This window comes from Notolepis coatsorum, assembly GCF_963971535.1.
Source record: "Notolepis coatsorum genome assembly, chromosome: 16".
NCBI lineage: Eukaryota > Metazoa > Chordata > Actinopteri > Aulopiformes > Paralepididae > Notolepis > Notolepis coatsorum.
In genome coordinates, this window is record NC_140180.1 from 78,847,952 (window position 1) to 78,874,488 (window position 26,537).

Sequence of the window (26,537 nt, forward strand, 5' to 3'; positions counted from 1 at the left end):
GGAAGGTAGTCTCACTTTTTTGCGGTTTCACCCCGTAAAAACGCCGTTTCCGTATAAACGAAAGGCACATCCGTAAAAATATTTTTGCGGATTCACCTGCTAGCGTTTCCGTCTAAACGGGGCCTTAGTCCACATTGCAGCCGGCTTGTGGGAGGCAAGAAACGGCGTTCGTGACAGGGGAGGGTTGAATTGGATGTTACGAAATTGGGATGGGAGAAAAATATAGAAAATGGGAGAAAAAGTGGATCAAAAAAAATCAGTCAATACAGTTGCAAGTCGACACACAGGAAGAACATCCAGCTCCAGAGTCAGTTGGAGGGCATTCCAGGTGTTGGAAGCATAAAAAATAAAAGCAGTTTTTCCCAGTTCAGAACAAACTTGAGGAACCCTAAGAAGAAACATTTACACATATAGAATAGGTTCCAATAACAGTGTTGTGATGTAAGGGGGAAGTTTACCAATAAAAATACACATATCAATGATGGTTATGACTTATGTTCTTCTGCACAGCACAGTAAAATAGGCATCTTTAGATTGCTATTAATGAAGATGCAGTCGAACCATTGTTTAATGTGGGCAGCGTTTTTTAAGATTTATATCTTAAAATGTGTTGTGTAGCAAAAATCGCCCCAAATTCTATTTTGATATTTAACACGAGGTTCCCACAGGGTCTTAACAAAAGCAGGCCTCAAAAAGTCTTAAATGTGATTTTGATAGGTCTTACAAATTTATTGGATTAGGAAGTTACTTTTATGTTGCGATAACTTCTGTATCTTGTTTAAATGTGTTTGCGGGTAAATATCTGGGCTACTTTGCAGTGCGGTAATTGCTTATCAGTCGCCCAGCCCAGCAATTCATATAAAATTACTTTTCAAATGGGTATTACATTCTATTCAAATTGGTCTTAAATGCAACTTGTTGAAACCTGTGTCCAGACAAAAACAGTTGTGGCAGGTGCACTGGATCTTTGTGTAAGATGTCTTTTCTGTCCTTTTAGGAGCTCAGTTTCTTGCACATCCGTGCTGATGGCTGTGTGAAGGTGCTGGAGACAGACCTGCAGGCAGCCACGACTATCCACACAGCTCTCAGGGAGAGCAACAAAGACCTGGGTATTATGTCCTAGTATTGGAAAAGTAGAGCACGCACATCCTCTCTGGTGATCAAGAAGAATATGATCCACACACTGTTAAACTTGCCCTTGCTGTGTTTTATTGTGATCAACGTTTGGATCAAAGGATCTTCCATCAGGAGACTAAAATACAGCCGGAGCAAGTTTAACTGGATTCTATTATTTTATATAAATCTTGTCTATTTACAAACTTTATAATAAAAAATATGATATTATAATAATAGAAAAATAAACGTAAACACCCACGACACTCCTTGGATAAAGCCCTCTCGGCTGTCCCAAGTCCTGGGTAATCACTCACGGTGATCAAGCCTTTGCCGGCAGGCCACCCAGCCTTTGAAACGCCCTGCCCGGTAAACAGGCTAGGCTACTACAGTTTCTTCATCCAAATCTCTCCTCAAAACGTACTTCTATGAAAAAGCATCACGGTAATCATTCTTGTTTATTACATTGGTAAACTATCTTCTATATTTTCACAGGGGACCTCTACCAAGCAACCCAGACCCAGAATGAGCAGCTGGAGAATGAGATGGATAAGCTGCATGGTGAGTCCTTGTGTGTGTTCGTATCGTATAGTCAGTGGGAAAGTATTTTTACTTGAGCTACTTGTACTTTACGTGAGTATTTTCATTTGAGTGAACTTTATATACTTTTACTCCACTACATTTATCTAAACCCATCAGTTACTAGTATGGAAGTCCAATATTACCGGCCTACCGATATTGGCATTAAAATGTAATATCGAAAATTATCTGTAAAAAAAAGAAAAAAAAATCTTTTTTACATTTATTTACCCAGGCAAGTAAGAACAAATTATTATTTTATTTATTGTCAAAAGTATGTATAATGTTGTGTTAATTCCACGACAAGAGATATGTAATGTTAATTACCTGAAATGATTCTGTTTTTTTGGGGGGGGGGGGGGGGGCACCCTGCATATATATATATATATACCGGTATATATATATATATAATTGGTTGATATCGGAAATTAAGAGTTGGACTATATCGGTAAGAAAGCCAATATCGAACATCCCTAGTTACTAGTTACTTTGAAGGAAAAGATTTTGCATAGAAAATATGTGTGAAGATGGCATACTTTCTAATTTGAAGCCTGTCAACTTCAAGAGGATGTAATCCGAGCAGCATAACTGGACCACATACCACTTTAACATCACCTGTAGAGGTCAGTGGACCGATAGTGTGTAGCACTGCAATACACAAATGTCATGTAGAATGCTTACTTTAACTTTAGATGCAACAAAAGTACATTCAAGAGTAGAATTTGAATGGAGGACCTTTACCAGGGTACTTATTTATCTGGGTATTTCTTATTTTACTTAAGGAAAGGAACTGTGTACTTCTTACACCACTGTGTAGTTGGTACTCCTCTCTATAATCCTGTCTTTTCCCTCAGGTGTGATTCTGGAACTGAGGGAGGAGATGAAGTTTCTGCAGGGCTACCTGGACACGGCCAATGACCAGATCCAGGTAAGATGGGAAAGTATAATCTATATTTAGTATAAACAAACTAAAATCTATTTTCCAGGCATGCAATATGTTTAATAATGATCACATTTCTATAGCGCCTTTCATGAAGCCCAAGGTCGCTTCACAATCGCAACAAAAAATAGGGCTAGGGAAAAAAGGGGAATGAGGGCAGGTAAGGTAATCTAAACAAACTAATGGGGAAAAGCCTTGGTGAAGAGGTGTGTTTTGAGAGCAGTTTTGAAGATGTCCACGATTGGGTCTTTGCCGATTTCAGAGGGGAGTTCCAGAGGGTAGGGGACGCCACGCTGAAAGCTCTCTCTTGTAGGCCCACATAATATATCAACCAAAGATGAAAATTAGGGATGTCCCGATCACGTTTTTTTGCTCCCGATCCGATCCCGATCATGTGATTTTGAGTATCTACCGATACCGATCTTTCCCGATCCGATCAAATTATTTTTTTTCCCTTTTTTTTTTTTTTTTTACTTAGTGTCTTAAACTCATACTGAGGCCTTAGTTTTGGTTTTAAATTGCATATCATCATTCATTTATTTATTGTCACACAGAAGAAGAATTTTGCCAAAACAAACCAATAGTATCCAGCTGCAGAACGGCAGACCAGCCACACTCTCAGACCCAAATGCATTTCCTTTGATTTAATTATACATCAAATGATTTGTCAAGGATTGCAATGCCTCGCTTGAATGAAGTTAACTTTTCACCTGGATAACGTCAACATTCAGGGTGAATGTAATGTGAGAAATTGGGATTAAATTTTTTTTTTTTTTTTGGGTCTGGGAGTTTGGCTGGTCTGCCGTTCTGCAGCTGGATACTATTGGTTTGTTTTGGCAAAATTATTCTGCTCTGTGACAATAAATAAATGAATGATGATATGCAATTTAAAACTAAAACTAAGGCCTCAGTATGAGTTTAAGACGTGAACATGGTCATGTTTTTTTTTTTTGCCGATCCCGATCTTCGGAAAATCACGTGATCGGATCGGGACATCCCTAATGAAAATATTAGCGTAACTAGTGCCCAATGACATGTTTCTATCTGCTGCCCCAAACGCAGTTGAGCACCGTTGAGGACAGAAACGGAGAGGTATAGAGGCAGCTAGAATGTTTTCTGAAGACATGTTTAGGGGACCTCAAAGACCTATATTAACTTGTTGAAAAGGACTAAAATATGTCCCCCTTTGAACAATCTTCGAAGGGCTACATTTTCTACTGCAATCTTCTTTTTGATTTGGACTTTTCCCACCGGATGAGACTCCTTTTGATTTTGCCTCATTAATGCTTTAACACTTTTGTCTGTAGGATCTGCGATTGAAGCTGCGAGAGAAGACTGGGTTGGAGCAGATCATGTCAGACTCTCAGCAGGAGAGACTGGGGTAAGAAAGAGCCCTATTACCTCACAGCCAGATGGAGATGTCCTCTCGCAGGACATTCATGTCATTTTTAAGTTATTCCTTTATTGATCCCCTTGGGAAATCTGACAATGTAAACAAAAGTGCAGATGATGGTCTGTATTTATCAGTTCTAATATATATAACAATAAAATAAATAAATGTAATCTGATACTATCTAATCTAATACTATTGAGTAAAGTAAACTGTATACACAAGGTGCAGGTGAGGGTCTGTCTGCATAGGTTAACACTTTGATTACCAGCCATGCGGTGCGCCTTACCCCTGTTAAATGCCACCACCCACTTCAATGATAGCGTTGTGAACGCATAATCTCTGTCTTAAATTATGGCTATGTGTCTAACAATGGAGGTTATTCAATGACAACACGTGAAGCACAAATTCACTCATAATTATTATTAATTTACATATATATATATTTTTTAATTATTATTATTTATTTTATTAGAAATGTTTTCCTCTGTAAAAAAAAAAAGAATGCCAGTGAATTTTTTTTCTTTTCTTCAACAATGGCCAAGTGACGGCTCTGAGCTCTCTGATCAGGCCTGCCCTGCTCCCATACTGCACTAGTAATGGAGAGCTGTCAATCACTTAGTGCAACACACTGCAATTATCCTGCACGGGCTGACCTTATGAATATAATAGCCAATCAAAATAGGCTATTAATGTCATCTAAGCCCGGTCCATGCATTTTTGCGCACGCCATTCACGAACGGGAATTGAATGATTGACAGCCTTGAAATCCAATCAGAGAATGGTGCCAGCTAATGCTATGCGGAACTGCATATACCCTATTGACTGTGGCGGGGCGGCGCCAGTCAGTCCACTGTCCAGTGTAGTAGTTTCGATTCAGTGCATCAGCTTAGCTAGGCTCGTGGTTTGGTAATAACAAGATATAAGAAGTGTAATCTCAGGAGTTGGAGAGATCGATAATCGGCATTTACTGGAATATTCTGGCATACACAAACTGTCATTTTTCGGCCTATCTATGAATCGTTTTCAAATAAACGCTAGATTATCGATAGTATGTGTACTTATGCACGCTATAGAAGCGGGCTGAAATATCGATTATCTCATTTCCTGATCGCACACACACATACACACACACGCATAGGGCAAACGCTGATATCTCTGTGAAAATAGCTCTGATTATCCTAAGACTGGTAAAATAAATTCCTTACCTCAGATCAGATGTTATCCAAAAAGATTATTCCAATTTCTGATCGCCATTCCAAATATCGATCGCGTTTATTGATTCGGCGTTGGGTACTGTAAATACATAATCCACGCGTTTTCCGGGCCGGCGATCACAATGGATTCTTCAGTTGGCTTGATGGAAAAGTAAAATGAGGAAAATGCCCCCCCCCCCCCCCTTCATCAGTCTAAAGCAGGGGTTCCCAAACTTTTTCATTTCGAGACCCAAAAGAGAAATTTGGTGTTTACCCGGGACCCAAACTTACAAAAATACATCATGAATTGCCATAACATACATTTATAGGACGGCCGGGTAGTGCAGCGGACTAAGTGTCTGTCTACCACCACAGACAGTGGGATCGAATCTAGCTGTGGTGCTTCTGGGTTGGCCGACCGTCCATACTAACACAATTGGCAGTGTTGGCGGGTGGGAAAGCCGGTGGGGTGGCTCCTGGTCATTGTAAACAGCGACTCCTACAGTTCGGTCGGGGCGCCTGCACAGCAAGGGAAGGATCTAGGAGAGGTAGTGTGACCTTCCACACGTTACACTCTCCCAGTGAGAGTCCGCGCTGCCAGGTGAAAAGAAGCGGTGGGCTAAGTACACATGTGTCGGAGGAAGCATGTGATAGTCTCCGCCCTCCCGGACCGACGGTAGGGGGTAGAGTGAGCAATGACCAGGAAGGGGATTGGGAATTGGCATGACAACTAACATTGGGATGGGAGAAAAAACTGAAAAAGAAGGGGGGAAATATAATAACAAAATAAAAAATAAACATACATTTATAAACTACTGATAAAGAATACAACAAACCATGAATTTCAAATGTATATGAAATGTATAATCAGTGTAATGTTAAGTTGCTCACCACCTCATAACATATATATACATACAATTTTAAAAACAAACATGTTCTACTCTCCTTTCTATTTCTCACCCCTTTTTCAACTCTCCATTTCTTACCCCCTCCCTCCGTCCCTCAACCTTAAACCCTAACATTGAGCAACATTCTGATTAATTTGTACTGACTTATTAAAAAATTCTACTGACCTGACATGCTAGAAGGGGTATAATATTTCATCTATGGCACAATGAAATCTAATGAGAGGTATGTGGCTGGTTATAGTTTTCAACCAGCAGATCTATTCTGGGCTTGGTTTTTGAAAGTGGTATTATGAGGTCATGCTGAGCATTTAGTCTGTTTCTGTATTTGTTTTTCATGTATACTAGAGTAGAAAACCCAGATTCACATAAGTATGTGGTGCCAAACTGAATCAACAAATCTACAGCTTAAAAAATAAAAAATAAAAATTAATTGGCGACCCAATAAAAACGGGTCAGCGACTCATTTTGGTTACGACCCAGAGTTTCGGAAACACTGGTCTAAAGTAATGGGGGTGCAATTACACAGGGAGAGACGATAGGGGGCGGTATCTTCCCAATTGAGCTCAGAGTCTGCAACACTAACCTGAGGCTCGATTGATGAAATATTAATTCAAATCGCCAATAAAAAAGAATACGACAAACAAACACTATATAGCGTTGGCGGCACTCAACGGTCGGCATGAACTAACGACAAAACGCGTGGCTGGCACTCAAAGTGTTAAAGGATAACTCCACTATTTTGGGAAATTAGCTTATTTAACATCTTCCCTGGAGTTAGACAAGAAGATACATACCTTTTTTGTCTCTGTGCGTGCATTTTAGCTTTGGGAATAGACGCTCCGTTAGCATAGCTTAGCTTCATCACTGGAAGTGAGGCAGGACAGTAGCCTTACAGTGCCTTACAGTGTATTGCAAGGTCTGACATTGACCAAACTTGATATGCATGACCTTGGTGGGCTCTAGGTCAACTCCTGCAAAGGGGGTCAATGTCAGACTTTGCAATCAAAAGTTAGGGGGCTAATAACCCTTGCCATAATTTCAGTGCGCCCCCTAACTTTTGATTGCAAGGTCTGACATTGACCCCCTTTTCAGGAGTTGACCTAGAGCCCACCAATGTCATGCATATCAAATTTGGTCAATGTCAGACCTTGCAATACACTGTAAGGCACTGTAAGGCTACTGTCCTGCCTCACTTCCAGTGATGAAGCTAAGCTATGCTAACGGAGCGTCTATTCCCAAAGCTAAAATGCACGCACAGAGACAAAAAAGGTATGTATCTTCTTGTCTAACTCCAGGGAAGATGTTAAATGAGCTAATTTCCCAAAATAGTGGAGTTCCCCTTTAAGAGTAAGACACCCTTGGTGGTTAGAGTTCAGACATTCCTAATAGCTACATTTGCTATTTTTCTGCAGTCAACTAGAGGGAGAACTTGAGCCGCACACCGCTGAGCTGCACAGCTCACAGCGTGATCTCAAGCAGAAGGAGTACGATGGATGTCAACTAGAGCTGCGGGCCTGTCAAGACACCTTACGAGAGACTGAGAGGACGCTGGAGAGTCGTGAGCTGGAGCTGGAGTCTTCCCAGAAGACACTGGGTGAGACTGAGGCGCAGGTGACGCGGGCCAACCGGGAGGTGGAGGCCTACCAGAGTACAGCGCGACAGCAGGAGGCGGAGATGGCCAGGCTGAGGGAGGTGTTGAGGAGGACGGAGCGGGAGCTGGACGAGAGAGTGGCCCACCTCGGAGCGAGATGCAGCTTCCTGGAGGAAGACAGAAGTACGTCCAGATAACGATTGCGTTTTTTGCAAAGGATGTTGGGGCACTTCACCAAAAATCAATGCTGATTTTATTTTGCACATAATCTCACACACATCCAAAAACTCTAAACCGTTTTGCACACATTAATTTAGTTTTGAGAGTTATTGAGAGTAAAGTAGTTTAAATATGGCTACCAGTGATGTAATTCGGGGACATTGAATCCAAGTGTTGTGTACATGGCATTGGTATTTTTTTCCATCTACATTTCGTGGATTCAACGTCATCTTTATAACATCACCGGTGGCCATATTCAAACTTAACTCAATAACTGTCAAAACTAAATTAATGTTTAGAGTTTTTGGATCTGTGTGAGATTATGTGCAAAATAAATCTGCATTGTTTTTTTCGTGAATTGCCCTTTTTATGTTTTGATCTGGATTTCTAAATTGTGGTTTGAAAGCATTTAATCTACTCTGAATTCTTTCGATCTTCTCCCTTATCTGCTTTTTTTTCTAGTTACAGAAGAGAGATGTGGGAAAAAGATTGCATACATGAGCTTAACTTATCCGGGTATTTTCATTAACTCGAACTCTGTTCCCAAACAGAAGCGGCTAGCGGAACCCGAACCTAATTATGTGTACGTATTCCCACTTGGTCTCAGGCAGGATTCAGGAGGAGGGCCAGAGGAGAGTGGAGGGGCTGAAGGCAGAACTGAGCTCCTTGCAGGAGGTCAAGAGGGATGAGAGGAAGGCCCAGCTGCAACTCCAACAGGCCTTTGGTGCCCTTACTGGTGCAGTGGAGAAAGAAAAGGTTAAACTGCACACATGGCTTACATTAGATTCAAATGAATTGTCGTCATACAGCACAAGTGATTAAACTGCACGTCTTACTGGTGAAGGTTAAACTGCACGTCTTACTGGTGGAGTAGAGAAGGTTAAACTGCATCTTACTGGTGAAGTAGAGAAGGTTAAACTGCACGCGTCTTACTGGTGAAGCAGAGAAGGTTAAACTGCACACATGGCTTACTCCGGTTTATGCATTACAATAGGCGTGTTTGATATTGGCGAGACGGACGCAGATCTGCGCAGTTTTTACTACAGCCTTGCCAAGTGCGTTGCATGACTGTTAGAATGTTGTCTGACTTGCTCTTGAAATCTGACTAGGCGAGCCGCGGAAATCTCACGGGAGCGAGCCACGCACAGCCTTCAAAGCGAGGCGCCACAGTACCTCTCCAGCGACTGCTTGCCGCAAATGCATGATGGGAAACGACTTGCGACGTCTGCGCAAAGCGCCCATTGGCTCAGAAAAAGTTGAAAACTTTATTAACCGATTGCAGAATGGGTACAGGACAGGTCCTGTCTATCAGATAGAGCAATCTGAGCATTACCGCTCTATGTACAGTACTTCACTAAGCCGTCTGGCTCTCAGTTAACCCAATTGCTAGATAGATTAACGAATTCCATATAAATCTATAGTTCATTAACACTTTGAATGCCCATCACGAGATATCTCAGGTTATCAGCCCGCCCCCTGAATGCCCATCACGAGAATTCTTGTTTTTTTTTTTTTTATTAGCGATCTGAATTCATATTTCATCAACCGAGTCTACCGTTGGTAAACCTGCCCCACCAGGCGCTCAGATGTGAAAAAAGCGCCCCTATCGTCTCCCAGATGGTAATGCACCCTTTTGGATTGGACTCAATGAAAATGGATGAGAAAAAACAACTCCGCAATCCACATTTTACTTCTCACGCATGTAACCGGAGCCGATCAGATTCATTGTAGATCCTCAGCACAGCGTGTAATGTGTTTTACAGTATACGCGTTGGATCAATAAAAGGATCGATTTTTGGAATGGCGATCAGGAATTGGAATAATCCATTTGGATACCATCTGATCTCAGGTAAGGAATCTATTTTACCAGTCTTAGGATAATCAGACCTGTTTTCACGGAGATAATAAGCTTTTCCCCTATATGTGATATGGCTGTTTGACTGTGCGAGCGATCAGCAACTAAGGGTGGTTTCACACTCGCTGCTCTGTGTCGAATCAGAGCCGGCTCGCATCAGAAAATGGTGTGTCCGTCTGAGTGAGAACGCTGTCCCCCGTCCCCGCCCCCCGCTGATTCGTCCCCGGCGGCGCTGAACCTGGACCGCTGAAATAGGTGGTCTCAGGTGCGCGCTGAGTGGGGGCGGTTAGGCCTGGCAATTTTGTTTGCCATTGCTATGTCTATACATTGTTCAATGCATTTATTTCTATAGACCAGTGGTGCCCAACCAGTCGGCCGTGGTCGACCAGTAGATCAATGACATGCAATATAATTGCCACAAGCGATGGGATAATGTTAGCTTCTGAACAGGCTAGCTAACTAGCGTTTAGCCGTTATATTGCTGTATACTATACTTTCTTGTTCGAATGCATTTATTTCTATTAGACCAGTGGTGCCCAACCAGTCGGCCGTGGTCGACCAGTAGATCGCTCAAAACGCTCAAAAGCGGACTCTACAACACCATCCATTCGTGATAAAATGGGGTGGGTTATATTGACAAGGCTTGACAACAGAGGTTCAAATATAACTTCATATTTATTGGCAATTTGTTCATTTTATATCAACATCCAGAGTCCGCAGTCGTGTTAAGACATTCCCGTTTACATTTTCGGTCGACCAGTAGATCAATGACATTCAATATAATCGATGCAAGCAATGTTACTAGTAAAAGGTTATAAAGCTAACTAGCGGTAGCCGTTAGCTTAGCGTTATTGTTAACGCTGCAAAACGATCAAAAGCGGACTCTACAACAGAGTTCCATTCGTGAGAAAAGGGGGGTGGGTTATATTGACAAGGCTTGACAACAGAGGTTCAAATATAACTTCATATTTATTAGTTATTTGTTTCTTTATATCAACATCCATTCTCCAGTCTCCGTGTAAACACTTCCTGTGTTTACATTTCGAGCGTGACATCATCGACTACGGCAAGCTTACAAGCTCAAAACGCAAACCGTAAACAAAACCCAGAGCGCACCCAGACTGAAGTGTGTACACAAACTAGAGGGGGGAGGGGGGGGGGGGGGGAGTTCGGATCAGATCTCGGAACGGGCGGAACGGAACGAAATAGAAACGAATAGAGTGAGTGAGAAAGGGCCCTAAGAGAATCGATTTTCAGCTTGCGGCACCAGCGTGCATACATACACATATACTATCGATAATCTAGCGTTTATTTGAAAACTATTCATAAATAGGCCGAAAAATGACAACGTTCTAGAATATTACAGTACAGGGCGTTTATCACAGAATCTTTTTTTCCCCCTTAAACGAGGGCTTTTCAAAATGCTATAAAACGGAAATGAACCGATAAAAAAACAATCCGCTTCGACAATGTTGACTGGAAATTAGTCATTGATAAGCGACGGGCAGATTAGACACATAGCCATAATTTAAAACATAGATTAGGCGTTATTAACGTTAACATTAAAGTGGATGGTGGGCATTCAAGCACTGAAAGTGTTAACGATGCAGCAGCTGAGCTGATACTGTATCCCGCACACACACGCGTGTCGTGCACGCTACAGCGTGAAAGCGATTTGCGACTCCAGATGATAATAATAATAATAAATGAAGACTTGATTCACATCAATTTGTGTGAATGAGTGTTATAGTACTTCATTTTCTACCTGTTCTCATTATACCCCCCACACAAAATCCAAAGGATAATTAGCTGGGCAAACATTATCAGTGTGCTCTCGAAATTATAATATGGTTATATTTAGGGGTGTAACAATTCGATTACGATTCTTCAGGCAACTATTCAATGCATCATGAAATCTTGACCACAATTCGATTAATTTTCTATTACATTTTCTATCGGTTAATTCCCCCAAAAATGTTGAATATACAAATGTGGCTGGGGGAACTGATTCACTCGGCATGAATGGACTATAGGTCAATAAAAACAATACACACACAAAAAAAACATAAAAATTAAAAATTTCGATTATAATTGATTCTAACATATTCAAATCGATGCATTGAATCTAACACATTAGAATCGATGCATTTCGATTAATCGATGCATCGTTACACCCCTAGTTATATTACATCTTACATGATAAAGCGTCTGCTGAATAATTCAGTTTTGCCTCAATATATACTGTATATATATATAATATATTGATGCAAAACAGAATTATCCAGCTGTGTATGCGCAGGAGCGCGCAACAAGATGGTATGAAATATGGTATATTAATAGTCTATTCCACTATAGGTATATAATGTGCTGTGTGACGACAATACATTTGAATCAAATCGAATTTTGCACACGGCCCTCCCATTATAATGAGCTGGACAGGTATATGTGTGGTAACGTGAACGCGATATCTACTAGGCGAGCAGGCTGTCGTCAAATCTGAAGTGTTTGACGTTCTGACTCCTCCCCCGGCTGCAGTCGTCTACTCTTGTCTACTTTTGAGGCGAGCCGAAATCAATCTCAAACACGCCTAATAGCTCCGAGACTCTATGTGGTGTTTATTGACACAATCATGGTTTCTCAATGTTTGCAGGCACATGCAAATTCCCTGTCTGTGCTTCTGGAGCGAGAGAGGGAGGAGTCCGCGGAGCAACTGAGAACGCTGACCGACGAGATGGAGGAGGTGCTGGGAGAGCTCTCTGCCCTGGAGGAGCAGGAGCAGAGGAGGCTGGGGCACCTTCAGAGCATGCGGCAGGAGAACGCAGAGCTGGGGAGACAGCTGAGCGAGGCCCAGGCTCTGCTGGGCAGGTGAGCTATCTCCCTGGAAACACCCATTGAAGGAGAATAACATTGTTTATTGTTTATTGACAAGGATCCCCATTAGCTAACGCAAAGACACCAGCTAGTGTTCCTGGCGTCCGAAAAACAAATTTACAACATGACAAAATTAAAACAGTGTGTCACACAGACTAAAGAAACACACACAAGCTAACAACATTTTTACATGGCTCTACATTATCACTTTCATATGCATTGGCTCTCTGTAAGTGAGATCTCAACTTATTCTTAAAGCTAGCTATACCTTGTGTTTCGCTTGTGCCCAGATAGCCCTATATATTACGTTAGTTTCATGCTTTTGGATTTTGCACAGGGTATACTAATCGACCCTCTACTTGCCCCTCTGGTGAAATGCATGTGAACATCCGATCTTTAAGTTATTTTGTTGAAGATAAATATGGGATTGAGTCAAAATTACTTTCTGAAAAAATATAACATTGTAGGATCTCTCACCAGTGATGCCATCGGGGACATTGCATCCTTGTTGTGTTACTTACAGCACCTTGAATTGATGTACCGGTAGATGACCTTATCTTATAGGGACTGTTGCCTTATAATTTCATTGAACACATCCATTCTTTGTTCCCCATCAACATAGACCCTATCAAGTATTTTATCCATAAGACTTTGGAGATGCCTTAACATACACTAAGGATCTGTCTTGCCCTTTTTTCCATAAACCTCTCTGCCGTGACCTGCAGGTCACCCGTCTTCTGCCATCTGCTGGCCTACATCCGGTATAATAACAATGTACCTCATGATCGACAGTGTACGTAACTATCTTTGTAAGTAGTTCGTACAAACAAATTTACGAAACTCCTCCTCCGGATGCCTGAACGCGTGAAACTATGTTCGTAAATGCCAATGGCCAAAATGTTCGCAACTGAATGAATAACCTCACTCTTTCTTAAACTGAAAGCGCATTATCGTACACCTGAATTTGAATACAGGAGATTAAACTGGGTATAAAATATATAAATACTACTGAGTGATAGTGCTCATCGGATGCATGTACAGAGCTGTAGTATTAATATGTACAGTGATACAGGTATAAAGACCTATATTAATAGTAGGTCATATTGTAGAACATGACATCTTATTTAGTAGTGTCAATACGGATGCAAGGCCACTCAGAAAAAGCGGCAGTGGATGAGTTAACAGGTGAGGTTAATGTGGTGTCAGGAGAGGAGCGCACAGCGGCTGATGTGAAATCGGAGTCCAAAAAAGATTCAGTAGTCTGATGCTGCGCTTGGCTCTCAAGGCCACCTCCTGCTCCAGACTAACTTTTTACATTGGTTGCACCTAGGGCTGTCTTAAATACTTCGAAGCTTCGTTCGATGGCACAAGCTTCGAACATAAAAAAAAAATCGAAGTTTACATTTTTATTTCTTATTAAATGTTTTTGCCTCAAATCTTGCGCCTCCATTCCAATGAAACGAAAGTAAGCGGCGCCTCGACTCTCTACAACAAGCACGTGGAGATTATCTGTGTTGAAAACAAGGACATGTGCAGCAGACATGTCGACGAAGAAGTCATCAGACGTGTGGTTACACTTTAAAATATGCAAAGACAATGCCCAAAAAGCTGAGTGCCAGATATGCCAGAAGAAAATGGCATATCACAACTCTACAACAACTTTGTCAAATCACCTAAAAAACGTAAGTATCGTTGTACACGACGGCGACGCCACACAAAACATTGATAAGGCTATGCCTATGCTGCTATGACTAATGTGTTACCAAGTTGTCTAATTTAATTGTAATCATCTGCTTTTGTAGGTGCATTCAAGGTTGCAACATAATTATGTAATGTCATGTCGTTGGCTGCGAGAGCAGCCCCACTGCACCCAGGCAGCGCAGCCGAGTGAAACCTTGTTGACTGCGTCACAGTCACGAAAGGGCCTACTTAATTAATTAATCCAATCCACTTTATTTATAGAGCACATTTAAAAACAACGTTTACCAAAGTGCTGTACAAGTCCCACAACATAAGATACAAATTTAAAAAAATATATAATTTTTATTTAAATTTTTTTCTCGAAGCTTCGAATTAAAATCGAAGCTCGGCCCCGAAACTTCGATTGCCAAAAAAAGCTTCGAAGGTCAGCCCTAGTTGCACCAGTGCACCTAACTTTTTCATTTATGTGCACCCAAACATTTTCACTGCGCCTTTTGTCGCTGCAATAATTTTCAATTAATATCATAAACAACATAAGGAATATTAGCATAATTTTTTGTGGACTGAAGGAATAGGTCGGCGTTAGGGCTGTCCCCGACTAAGGATTTGGATGGTCTACTATGATTGGCCAAAATTTGCCGTTAGTCGACTATTGGTCGGCTAAAAAAATAAAAGTATAATATTTTTAATTTTTCTTTTAATTTTGTATCATTCCATTTGGGCTGTGGGGGGTGCTTAATGTCTGAAGGAGTCGACTGAAGGCTTCTTGTCCTCTGCAAAAGCATGCAATTGGTCCACTCATGGATACATCTTGATATTTGTCTAGTCTAGTGTGTTCATTAAAATGAAATCCTCTTTCTGTGCCTGTTTTTGTAGGCAGTTAGCCTCTGGTATGCGTGCCATTAGCGTTAGCCACGCTTCTAGGCATCCCTTTTTTTTGAAAGAATGAAAAAAATATATATAATTTTTTTTATATATATATATTCGACTAAGAGGTTGGCCAGTCGACTACGGCTCCTTTCGACCGATTAATCGACTAATAGGGGTCAGCCCTAGTCTGCGTTAATAGTTTAAAATGCAGACCATTTATTCAAACATATATATTTAGTGTAGGGCTGTCCCGAATACCATTCTACAGGCTTTGAATACTCCTTGGTGTTTCCGAACGAGTATTCGAATACTCTCTCAAAAACAATAAGATTAACATTTCATAATTAACCAAACAATCACAAATCATGAGTGTTGGCTACCATTCTGTTCTATCCAGTAGCAACCCGAGACCATCCCCGTCAAATTGCGTTGGCGACATGCATTCTGAATCACCGTTGTATGAGACTAGAAGTGGGGTCGAGACACACACACACACACGGAGAGAGAAAAGGCTTCTCGAGCATTGTTCTGCACTAGCTAACGCTAGCATCCAGGCTTACAAACATAGCGTACTGAAAGTGAAAGCCGACACACCTATATAAACATGCAGGACTAACGTTATAACAAAAACACAATCAACTTACTTGCACATCCAAGCGAATCCTTGTAGGGTCTTGATTTATTCACTATTGCGTGTGCATTACGGAAGAGTATCATTTTAGTAAGTAATTAAGTGAAGTAAGCGGTGTGGCATGGACTCACACACGAAGCACGGTTTCACAGTCGCACATGGCTTTGTTTACCCAATCAGTCAAGCGGAGCAGTCTTTGAATGCACATGGCCATGGGCAGGGCGGGGAGACGCTACACACAGACGGACCTGCTGGAATGTGAGGTGCACCAGTGCGACAATGGAAAATATTAAGTCGCACTGCACAGATATTTGGGTGCTCAGTGCCATTTTGGTCGCACTCTGGAGCCCTGTGCTCCGTCTGGGCGTTGGTGCCTGTAGAATCGACGTGAATGCAATCGCCAATGATTTCTCCCAAATGAAGCCATTAAGAACACGGGTGCACACCAGTCTTGTCCAACTTACGACTGCCTTTCCGTGTTCGTAAATCCTGAATCCAGAGAAGTTCGTAAGTAGAGTTACGAAGAACTTTCTCGTAAGGACCATTGTTTCTCTTCAGTGGTCCCTCAACATACTTAAGTAGTAAATTTTTTTTTATGTGGATAAAGATGGTATAATTAGATGGTGATTATGGTCACATCGGTATCAAATTGTTCCATATTAAAATGTGTCGTTCCCTGAATGGCATCATAGCCTGTGTACCTACTAGATGCATATGGGACTTTATAAGGGGTGTGCACCCCTAGTTTGTACGTATCAAACAAGTGTGTTGGTCATTGTGTTATTAGTAAGAGCAGTGACGCAGAGGCCTTGGAGGAGAGACACTCGGCAGCCATGAGGAAACTCCAGAATGAACACACAGACTCCCTGGCCAAGATAGGAGACCTTGCCACTGAGCTAGAAAGGTAAGCACTCAAGTACAGATAAGATATTCCTTTATTGATCCCCTTGGGGAAATTCGGGTGTCGTAGCAGGAATGGGGGAGGGGAGGTACAGCTACTATGGGCAGGGCAATAGAAGAAATAAATATAGGCAATCAAATTGTATCTGAGAAAAATAAACTGCGTACATAAAGGTGCAGATGAGGGTCTGCATATCGGTCATATGTTACAATAAATATAGGAAATAAATTAATCATATATATATATAGTAAACGGTATACACGACAAGATGCAGGGTCTGTACCCCATTGGTCATAATATAGGTTAAGGGTGGTTCAGACACTCTTGGTGGTCTGGGGTCAGATATCAACTATCAGAAAAATAAACTATTGTTTTTCCTTCAGCACCAAGCAGGTTCTGACTGGAGCGGAGGACAGACAGAGAGAGCTGGAGCTGGAGGTGAAGACAGTCCAGCAGACCCAGGAGCGGTACGGTACCACACGTACTATAGAATACCAGACCCAGCAGGGCTACGGTACCATATTGATTGATTTTTATTTGACATAATACAATACACGGGTGCATACAGTATAAAAATATATCGGGATAGCGCAAGAAAGTCCTTGGACTTATTTCCATTGCAGTCCCAGGATAATGCAGGCAGATCAAAAAGAGGGACATGCACAGTATGCTACTCCTACTTGACAACCCGGAATCAATCGCACACCTACTCAATTAACCATAACAATTACTATAATAATATAAAAGTACATAAAAAACACATCTTAATATCAGACTCAAAGCTACACTACCTTAAGTTGCTCAGCAACTTGTTCCATTCCCCCCCCCCCTATAGAGGAATGTACTTCTTCCAGCTTTGCTTTTCAGGTTTGGTATTTTCAGATTAGCTACACTAGCCATTGTATTCAAGCTATGGGACATACAGAAAATAATTTAAAAAATAAATACACTATAGAATACCAGACCCAGGAGAGAGTACACGCATTGAAAATAATGATTTTAAAAACGGACTAGACACAGTAGATCAATGTAGCCGCTCTACAGATATCGAGCATCATTATGTAAAATGTCCCGTGTCACCGGTAATGCCGGTGTTGAGTTTATTAGGTAGTCATGGGAAATCTCCCATCACCACGGCAACCCTAGTACTGTCACATGATTCAGACAAATCCACACGCACGCTAATTAATCCAGTAGCTCCAATAAGTCCTGCTCGCAATTTGGGGTTGACACAATTTCTCACTTGGACTAAGTCAAGGGGTCCCTGGACATGCAAAACCAGGTGATGGTCCGCAACAGCGGGCGAAATGGCCACGGTCGCCAAATAAAAAATGGCTGCCTTCGACTCTAGGTAGGTGAATAGGCCAATTTTTATTTATAATATCACTATGAAACTTCCCCAGTTTATTCCTTGCATAACAACAAATAAAAATGTATTGGACGTTTTCTGAAATGTTATATTTATACATGCAAAGTAGGCATGGGGGGGGGGGGGGGGGGGTCGCGGAATAGTTTTCTGCCACTGGGATCATTACAAAGGCATGTTTATGATGGGGTTCGGTAAAATAGAATTTACCCAGCAGGTCCACCAAAACCCTGTCCACTCTTGCTCCGAAGTGTCTTGGGTCAGAACAATAAATAACTTTAGTTGGCCCTGGCAGCGCCCAACAGATAACGTTATCGTTACATCCAAACAGCCTGTTTGAAAATACTAGAATCCAACATAGTCTGGTGAAAACGCACCTTATCCTATGGATGGATCGTCACCGTTTGTCCTCTTCATAATAATCTCCAGTAGTTCGCTCGTCTAGGCGATCGCCATTGCCGAACGTTAGTTGGCTCTAGTCTGGCGTGTTCTCAACTCTGGTTTTGGCGACTACCGCGGAACAGATGTTACCTGCTCGGCCAGTTTGACTATAGTATTTTTAGGATTTACCAGAAGTGCAGAGTCCAATGTAGTCTGGTGAAAACGCACCTTACCATCCTTAAGTGTGATTAGTTTTGTCCTCTTCGTAATCTCCAATAGTTCGATCGCCATTGCATAGACAGTCTGCAGGCTAGTGGCTACGACTCTGGCCAGCAGTAAGTGAGCAACCCCCTTCCCCACAGTAAACTAGCCCAGTTCAAAAGGTAGGCGATACTGCCACCTATCAGGATTAGATCGACATTTCAATTCATACAAGAACGTCCGGCGGACTGTTTAGAATATTGGGAATAAAAAAAACTAGTTAACGTTTTTGGCGGCGAACGGTTGGCTTTGAAAAACAAGAATATTCGTTTTTGGCATTCAATGAGTTAATTGCGATTAATGCATGCCTGTCATGTGATTACTGGGTTAAAAATATAATTGACAGACAGGCCCAATAAAGACTCATGTTTCCATTTGTTTTCAGTTCTTCAGGTGCAGAGATCGAACACTGGAGGAAGCAGTACGATGATCTTTTTTCCAAAGTGAAACCCTTCCAGGTCAGTCACTCTACACGACACCTTCACTTCATGACAGCGTGTCATTAATTAGGAAATAATTCACATGGAAACTAACCATCTCAATAATTATCTTCCTGGTGAGCAACTATACATCAGGCACATCCTGGTACTTTGGCTTTGTTCGCGGCCACGCCTACTTTTGGGGGAAACGCAACACTGGTCCTATTGACCACCATTGCATTTGGAAAACCGTATAGAAACTGTCGGCAGAACATTTTCTTTGTTTGAAGCGTTTATTTTGTTGCATCATGTTAAGTCAAGCAATTACTTTCCAACAATGGCCACCATTGAGCGTTCACTTCACACCATTGTGAAAAGTTATGTTTGATCCGTGTTCAGGCCTGTTTGTCTCGTTTCCCTGCCTCGGGTCTCATTTATACAACTGGATAATCCACACTAAATGTTTGCGTATGTAGGAATGAGGATTCAGATTTATAAAACAATGTGGTAGGGCCTACATGCACGCAAATACTCCTATTCAACTTGAAATTGTGCGACACATGAACAAGATTCAAGTCCCACTGTTAACTAACTCCCACAATTAACCATAAATGGCTGTTATAATAAAACACAAGATACTTGTGCCCTGATGATAAGAGCTCAATGAAGAAATCCGATCCCCATACCAAACATCTATGCTACTCATAGTGGTCAAATAAAAGGTAATACGTGTGTACAGGGAACAAAATAAGTACCCGCCAATGGCGGGCAGATTTAAGGTTTGGTGAGTAACAATGAGAGGTCTGCCCGCCACCTGGCGTGTAACAAAATATTTCATATCGATACTCTTATTTTGAAAATCCTGTGCCGGGTCTCAATTCCGCCCCCAAGCGCAGCTCCAGTCATATCTATGGCTCCGGCAGCTAGCAACGTTCGGTTAATATCGATACTCTTATTTTGAAAAACCCAGTGGCATCTCGACGAGTCATATCCGCCCAGTCCGTGCTAATGTCTGTGGCGCAGGGCGGTCAAGCAGAGGAGCAGGGCTGCCTGATTGCTTTTACCAAACTGTTCCTGTTTCCGTGTTCCCGTTTTGCGCTCTGATTGGCCACTGACGTTTCTGGTCATGTGACATGTGCGCCCAATCGTGTGACGGCAAGTAGTTTGGACGGTTAAGCTTAGGCACTCTTTCGAAGTTGGTTAAGGTTAGAGTTTGTCTTAGAGCAGGGCGATATCGTGTGACGGCAAGTTATTTCGCCGGTTAAGCTTAGGCACTCTTTCGAAGTTGGTTAAGGTTAGAGTGTGGATCGTAGGCGTTAGGTAGTTTGCTGCTGGTCGAGGCGGAAATGGGCGCGTCATGCGATTGGGCGCACATGTCACATGACCAGAAACGTGCGTGGCCAATCGGAGCGCAAAACGGGAACGCGGAAACACGAACCGTTTGGTAAAAGCATAGACGCGGGCCACACAGCAGTGCGCCTATTTTCAGACCCGAAATAAGTGGGTTTTTTTTCACAACTGGTCAAATGCATCTAACATGCTTTGCATTGTCGCCATTCCTTTATGCCCACATCGCCTGAAATTAACGTTACGTTAGCGTAAGCTAACAAGCTAATCCTGATCAGAGGCAGAGCCATAGAGAACAGCAGACAGTGTGGACTGAGGAAAGGGAAATGGGGGTGGTGGGACTCTCCCTTTCTCTGTGTGTGCGTGTGTTTGGAAAGACGATGAAGTCACTAGTCAGGACTCAGGACGGGAGTATATTATAGTAAACTGAGGATTACTGAGGATGGACAGATAATGTTGTTATTCAAATATAAAAAAGTTTCGAGAGGAGTGGAAGTTTGAAGACAGACTAGACTACAATATGATGCTGGAGTGGTGAGTTGAAACAGTGTGCGTGTGTCCCAACCCCACTTCTATGTTTCAATAAATTATTTGCATTTAAAACTATTAACGCTGACTCATTCCTTCAGTCCACTCATAATTATGCTAATATTCCTTATGTTGTTTATGATATTAATTGAAAATAGCATATGAGAGTATTATATAGTAATAATAACACATGGCGATATACTAAAAAGCTATTTATAATTTTTGGCTGGTAAAAAATCTGCCTGGCTGGTGGTTTTTAAAATCTACCAGCCTAATGGCTGGTAAGTCAAAAAGTTAATTTTGTTCCCTGTGTGTATATATGGGAGATGAGTATTTGGCTGAACGTGCTCTTCATTCTGGCTAGCTCATCGTGATGGGGTTCTCCAGGATGGCTTCTAGCTTTTCCCCCATCCGCCTCTCAGCCACAACCTCTAGATTATCCAGCTCACCACCCACTACTGAGCTAGCCTTCTTCACCAGCTTGTTCAGCTTGCTGGAGGCCTCGAGTTGATGTTGCATACCACAGCAAAAAAGAGGACGCTGGCTACAACCGACTGGTAGAAAGATAGCAGCAGTCGGTTGCACACGTCGAACGACCGGAATCTCCTCAGGAAGAACAGCATACTCTGTCCCTTCCTGTAGGACCTCGGTGTTGTCCGACCAGTCCAGTTTTTTGTTCAGGTGAACCCCAAGGAACTTGTAGGACTCCACCATCTCTACCTCCTCCCCTCCGAGGATTATGGGAGAAGGGGGACCCTTCCTGCCTCTCCGGTAGTCCGCCACCAGCTCCTTGTCTTGCTGACGTTGAGTTGGAGCTGGTTACTGTCAGACCACCTTACGAAGCTCTCCACCAGAGCCTGTATTCAGCCTCATCGTCATCCACAATGTAGCTGACGATGGACGAGTCTGCAGGTGGCACGTCCTTGTGTTGTAGCGGAAGTCGGAGGTGTAAAGGGTAAACAAAAAGCGTGACAGCACGGTACCCTGGGGAGCGCTGGTGTTGCTCACCAGCACCTCTGATTGGCTGCCCTGAAGTCTCACGATCTGAGGTCTGCTGGTGAGGTAGTCGGTGATCCATGCCAGCATTTACAATGCTGATGCTACATACCCTCCTACCACATGGCCCCCAACGGCACCACAGCCCAACATGTAGCTCTCATCCCTCACATCTTCCCCGGGGCGTGTTCCTGCAGGAGCAGCTGGACCGGTTTGCAGCGGAGCGAGACACGCTCCTCGATGAGAACGGGGCGAACCAGGAGGAGCTGAACCGGGTATCCAGCGCCTACACTCGCCTGCTGGGCCACCAGAACCATAAGCAGAAGATTAAGCATATGGTGAAGCTCAAAGAGGAAAATGTCTCACTCAAACAGGTCATTTTCCCCCCCTCTACCTGCAAATGCAGAATGCTTATTCTTGAATGAAATTGATACAATTAGGCTACGTTCACACTGCAAGCCGTAGTGATAAATTCTGATTTATTGTTCCAAGATCTGATTTATTTTATGGATCCCCATTAGTCTACACCCATGGGTGAAAGACTATTCTTCCTGGGGTCCGAAATCCGAATGTTTGGCTGACATTATTTTCTAAATGTAGCCAATATCAGATTCCAGTGTGAACTGGTCACGCTCCTGAACTGACTCATATGAACGATAACGAAGATGGGCGTAAACATTAAGTTACAGTTTATAATTTAATGTCTTAAGTTGTGTGCAGTGGCGGCCAGCTAATTCACGAGCAGATGATATTAGGGGCAACGAGGACTGTTTGGACTGAAGTCTCACTGTATCAGATCTGATTTAGGACCACATGGGAAAGTGGCCCAAATCTGAATTGAAAAGATCAGATGCAATGTGATTTGTGCTGTTGTAAAAAAGGAAAAATCTGAGTCGCATATTGGCAAAAGAATAAATCCGATTCGAGCCACTTCTGCCTGCAGTGTGAACGTAGCCTTGGACTTTGTCCCCAAGTCTGAAACCGACTTCCCAGATTACTCTACTTTCCCCTCCCACCTGTCACCTGTCACTGTACTACAGTCTACTCTTTGTTCTGTAGGCTTTGGGATGTGCCATGTGAGTCTCTATGGATATTCTACACAAGTATTGTTGAAAGTGTTATAACGTTTGATATCTCAACCTGCTATGGACATCTTGGGGCCAAGACTAAGAACAAACTGGCAAGGATGGTTAACATGGCCAGTAAAGTTATAGGGAAATCACAAAGACAATATTGTCACAAGGAAAGATGAAATTACCTACCTGTGTTCCATCCTAGAGGCTAATCTTTCCTGTGACAAAATGGCATCCAATGTAATAAAAAAAAGTCAACCAACGAACTCTATTCTTGTACCGGATCTCCTCTCTGGTAAACAAGAATACCCTGAAGACTCTGGCAGGAGCACTCATTCAAGGGTACTACGACTGCTTGCACCTCATGGTACCAAAGCACCTCAAAGGCACTAAAAAACAAATTACAAACATCTCAAAACAAACTAGTCGGACTACTGCTTGACCTGACTCCTAGAACCCACCTCACCCCTGCCCACTTTGACAACCTAGGATGGCTTAGAGGAGACGACAGAGTACAGCAACTTGCAATGGGCCTGGTCTACAAGATGCACTACACAACCAAGGTACCCATGTACATGTCAAAATACTTCTCCACAAATCATATTAAACCCAGATTCGGCTCAAACGAGGGACTAAACATGTTTCGCAATTATGCCACATCAATGTGGAACACCCTACCCAAAGCTGTAAAGGAATGTGAATCACTACCCACTTTCAAAAACACTCTCAAAGAACACCTACGGGAGACTGCAATTCGAAACTGGCCCCTACAAATGTCCTAACCCAGTTGTACAGTAAATTACCCAGTATGGCTTTGTCAGTATTCCAGTGTACAGTGTGTCCCCCCCCCACCTCCAATGTACAGTTCCCCCCCCATCCACCCACCCACCCAACCCCACCCCACCTACCCAACCTCCAATGTACAGTTTCTACGTCAAATGTATATACACTTTTCTGGACACTTTTTGTATCACAAAGTACTGTATTTGCTCATCTGGTATGTCATAAATGTATAGATGTAGCAGTACTGTCTATCTGTATGTCGTGTGTGTCATATATGTTATGATTAATTGAAAATGGGGGACCCTGATGTAAACAAGACGAAAGTCTTTATCTGGTCTGCATCCCCTTAACAATTGTATGTATTGAGCTGTACTGTACCCATTCATCTGTTAATACAGTTTTCAATCAATGTTTTGAGTTATGTCCTCCTGAATAGGGACATGGCTCAGCGAATATTGTCTGATCCTTTACATCCCCTTCATAGTGAGTTTGACAGCTTCCATAATAATAATAATAATGGATTGGATTTATATAGCGCTCTTCGTGACACCCCAGAGCGCTTACAGAGTCCATTATTCGTTCATACACAGTCATACCGGTGGTGGTAAACTACAATTGCAGCCAGAGCTGCCCTGAGGCAGACTCACGGAAGCGTGGCGAATAATCAACGCCTACGGCCCCTCCGACCACCACCAACATTCATTCACATGCATACACATTCATACGAGGCAAGTAGGTTAAGTGTCTTGCCCAAGGACACAACGGCAGTGGGATGGACATGGGCTTGAGCGGGATTCGAACCACCAACCCTTCGATCATTGGACGACCCGCTCTACCCCTGAGCCACGCCGCCCTGGAAGGCGCTTTAGAAACCCATTATGCCATTGCTCTGATGAATTCTTAGCTTTTAATTTGAACCATGATACTGGTTAGGTACCTGAAGCTCTGACTGTTGTGTCTTTTGTGCCTGTAGTACCATACAGTTGTTGATTGCAACCCTGGTGAAGCCAGACAAATTTCCCAGAAAATGGACAAATAAAAATATCCATCTATCTATCTTTTTTTCCAACTGTGTGGCGTTGCGCGTGCAGGAGCTGTCTAAGCTGTGCAGCCGGACGAACAGGCAGGGGATGGAGCTGCAGCAGCTGAGGTCGGAGCTCGCAGACGCGCCACGCTGCAGCAAGGAGAACGAGCAGCCCGAGACCACTGCTGCCCTCCGAGAGGGTGAGTACCACACTGTAGACGGCACCCATACAGATGTGGGAGTACTATGTGATACATGTGATACACGGGTATAGTAACGGAACAACTTGCACGGTGGGAACTAACCACAGAACGTACGCCATTTCACAGAACCTTTACGTGTCAGGATAATTATAGACCTGTTTGCTGTTTACAAATACCGTGTTCGAGCCGATCGGCAATACCAACTGAGTCACGTGACTCATTTGCCCCGGACCTGCGCGAGCTGCGCTAAAATAAGATGCCGGGGCTCTATGGAGAAACCATGGCACTCCCCTGACTAAAGTTGTTTCAAGCGAAAAAACGGCTGGATGTCATTTAGCCAAATCAGTATGGCTGAGTGAGTCTTTCACCTTTTACATATCTAGCGTTGGCATGGATTGATTGTTTAGATCGCTAGCATGGCTAACAAATGCAAATATATATTGTAGTCTGCCACGTTGTTCTGACCATTCTGCTCTGCGGATGTGCGTGCACACGGAGTCTGACGTATAGAGTGAACAGGTCTATAGGGAATCCTCAAAGTCAATTGTCTGAGTTATATGTAGGGACAAGGCTCAACACATATCGTCTGATCCTTTGCGTCTCCTTCATAGTGAGTTTTTGCTTTTAATTTTAACCATGGTATTGGTTAGGTAACTGAGGCTCTGTCTATTTTTTGTTCCTGTATGGTGTCTTTGTACAGTGTTGTTGATTGCAACCACGGTGAAGCCAAAGACTCATTGCCACAGACGTGGACAACTATAAATGTCTAATTGCATGGAAGCCTAATTTGTGTTTCCTTTTTTGTTTTTTAGGAAACCGATAGGTGTTGGGTTCTCACTGGATGGAAGCCCGCGGCAAATGTGGTTTTTCTGTTAATCTTTATTGGATGTAATTTTTATCATTTTAATACAGTAGATTCAACATTACATCATAAATGATGAATAACCGTCTACCATCTTACCTGGGTCTCTCACCTTTTTGGCTGGGTATCGTTTACAAGCTCCTGGGTGTCCCTGTGATCATAAATCACAATCTATCGGTGATAATAAAACTATAAACAAAGGCCTATTGAGATGTTGAATCTTAATATGAAAAACTATATGATTGAATGTCCTATGCCTTACCTTGTCTTTGTCTATTTTGCTGCTATATATTTTATACTTATTTTATGTCTGCACTTTTTTAAATAAATTTATTGCTCATTTTGTTCAAATGTTTTGCCTGTCTTTATTATAATCTTTTGCTGTGAAGCACTTTGAGCTGAAATTCTTGTATGAAAGGTGCTATACAAATACATTGTATTATCAAAGCGAAGCAGGCTATTCTTGGTCCTCGCTCCACAATGGTGGAATGAACTTCCCACCACAGTCAGGACAGCTGAAACCCGCCCA

The 26,537-nt window shown here is 42.5% G+C and overlaps 1 protein-coding gene across 2 annotated transcripts in view; it reads left to right on the forward strand.

Moving 5' to 3' along the window:
* The window catches only part of LOC311242362 (hyaluronan mediated motility receptor-like), a 34,698-nt gene extending 8,470 nt beyond the window's left edge, over nucleotides 1-26,228 (forward strand). The window contains exons 7-19 of one of the 2 annotated variants that reach the window (XM_084331313.1): nucleotides 998-1,109; nucleotides 1,609-1,674; nucleotides 2,547-2,620; nucleotides 3,940-4,013; nucleotides 7,539-7,900; nucleotides 8,544-8,692; nucleotides 12,442-12,656; nucleotides 16,652-16,768; nucleotides 17,149-17,232; nucleotides 19,159-19,231; nucleotides 22,261-22,437; nucleotides 25,011-25,143; nucleotides 25,959-26,228. In XM_084331313.1, coding sequence (XP_084187439.1) covers nucleotides 998-1,109; nucleotides 1,609-1,674; nucleotides 2,547-2,620; nucleotides 3,940-4,013; nucleotides 7,539-7,900; nucleotides 8,544-8,692; nucleotides 12,442-12,656; nucleotides 16,652-16,768; nucleotides 17,149-17,232; nucleotides 19,159-19,231; nucleotides 22,261-22,437; nucleotides 25,011-25,143; nucleotides 25,959-25,969 — 1,647 coding nt within the window. In that variant the 3' untranslated portion in view covers nucleotides 25,970-26,228. The remainder of the gene's footprint in view (nucleotides 1-997; nucleotides 1,110-1,608; nucleotides 1,675-2,546; nucleotides 2,621-3,939; nucleotides 4,014-7,538; nucleotides 7,901-8,543; nucleotides 8,693-12,441; nucleotides 12,657-16,651; nucleotides 16,769-17,148; nucleotides 17,233-19,158; nucleotides 19,232-22,260; nucleotides 22,438-25,010; nucleotides 25,144-25,958) is intronic. The other variant, XM_084331314.1, reaches the window with a different exon arrangement.
* Nucleotides 26,229-26,537: the final 309 nt, after the last annotated feature.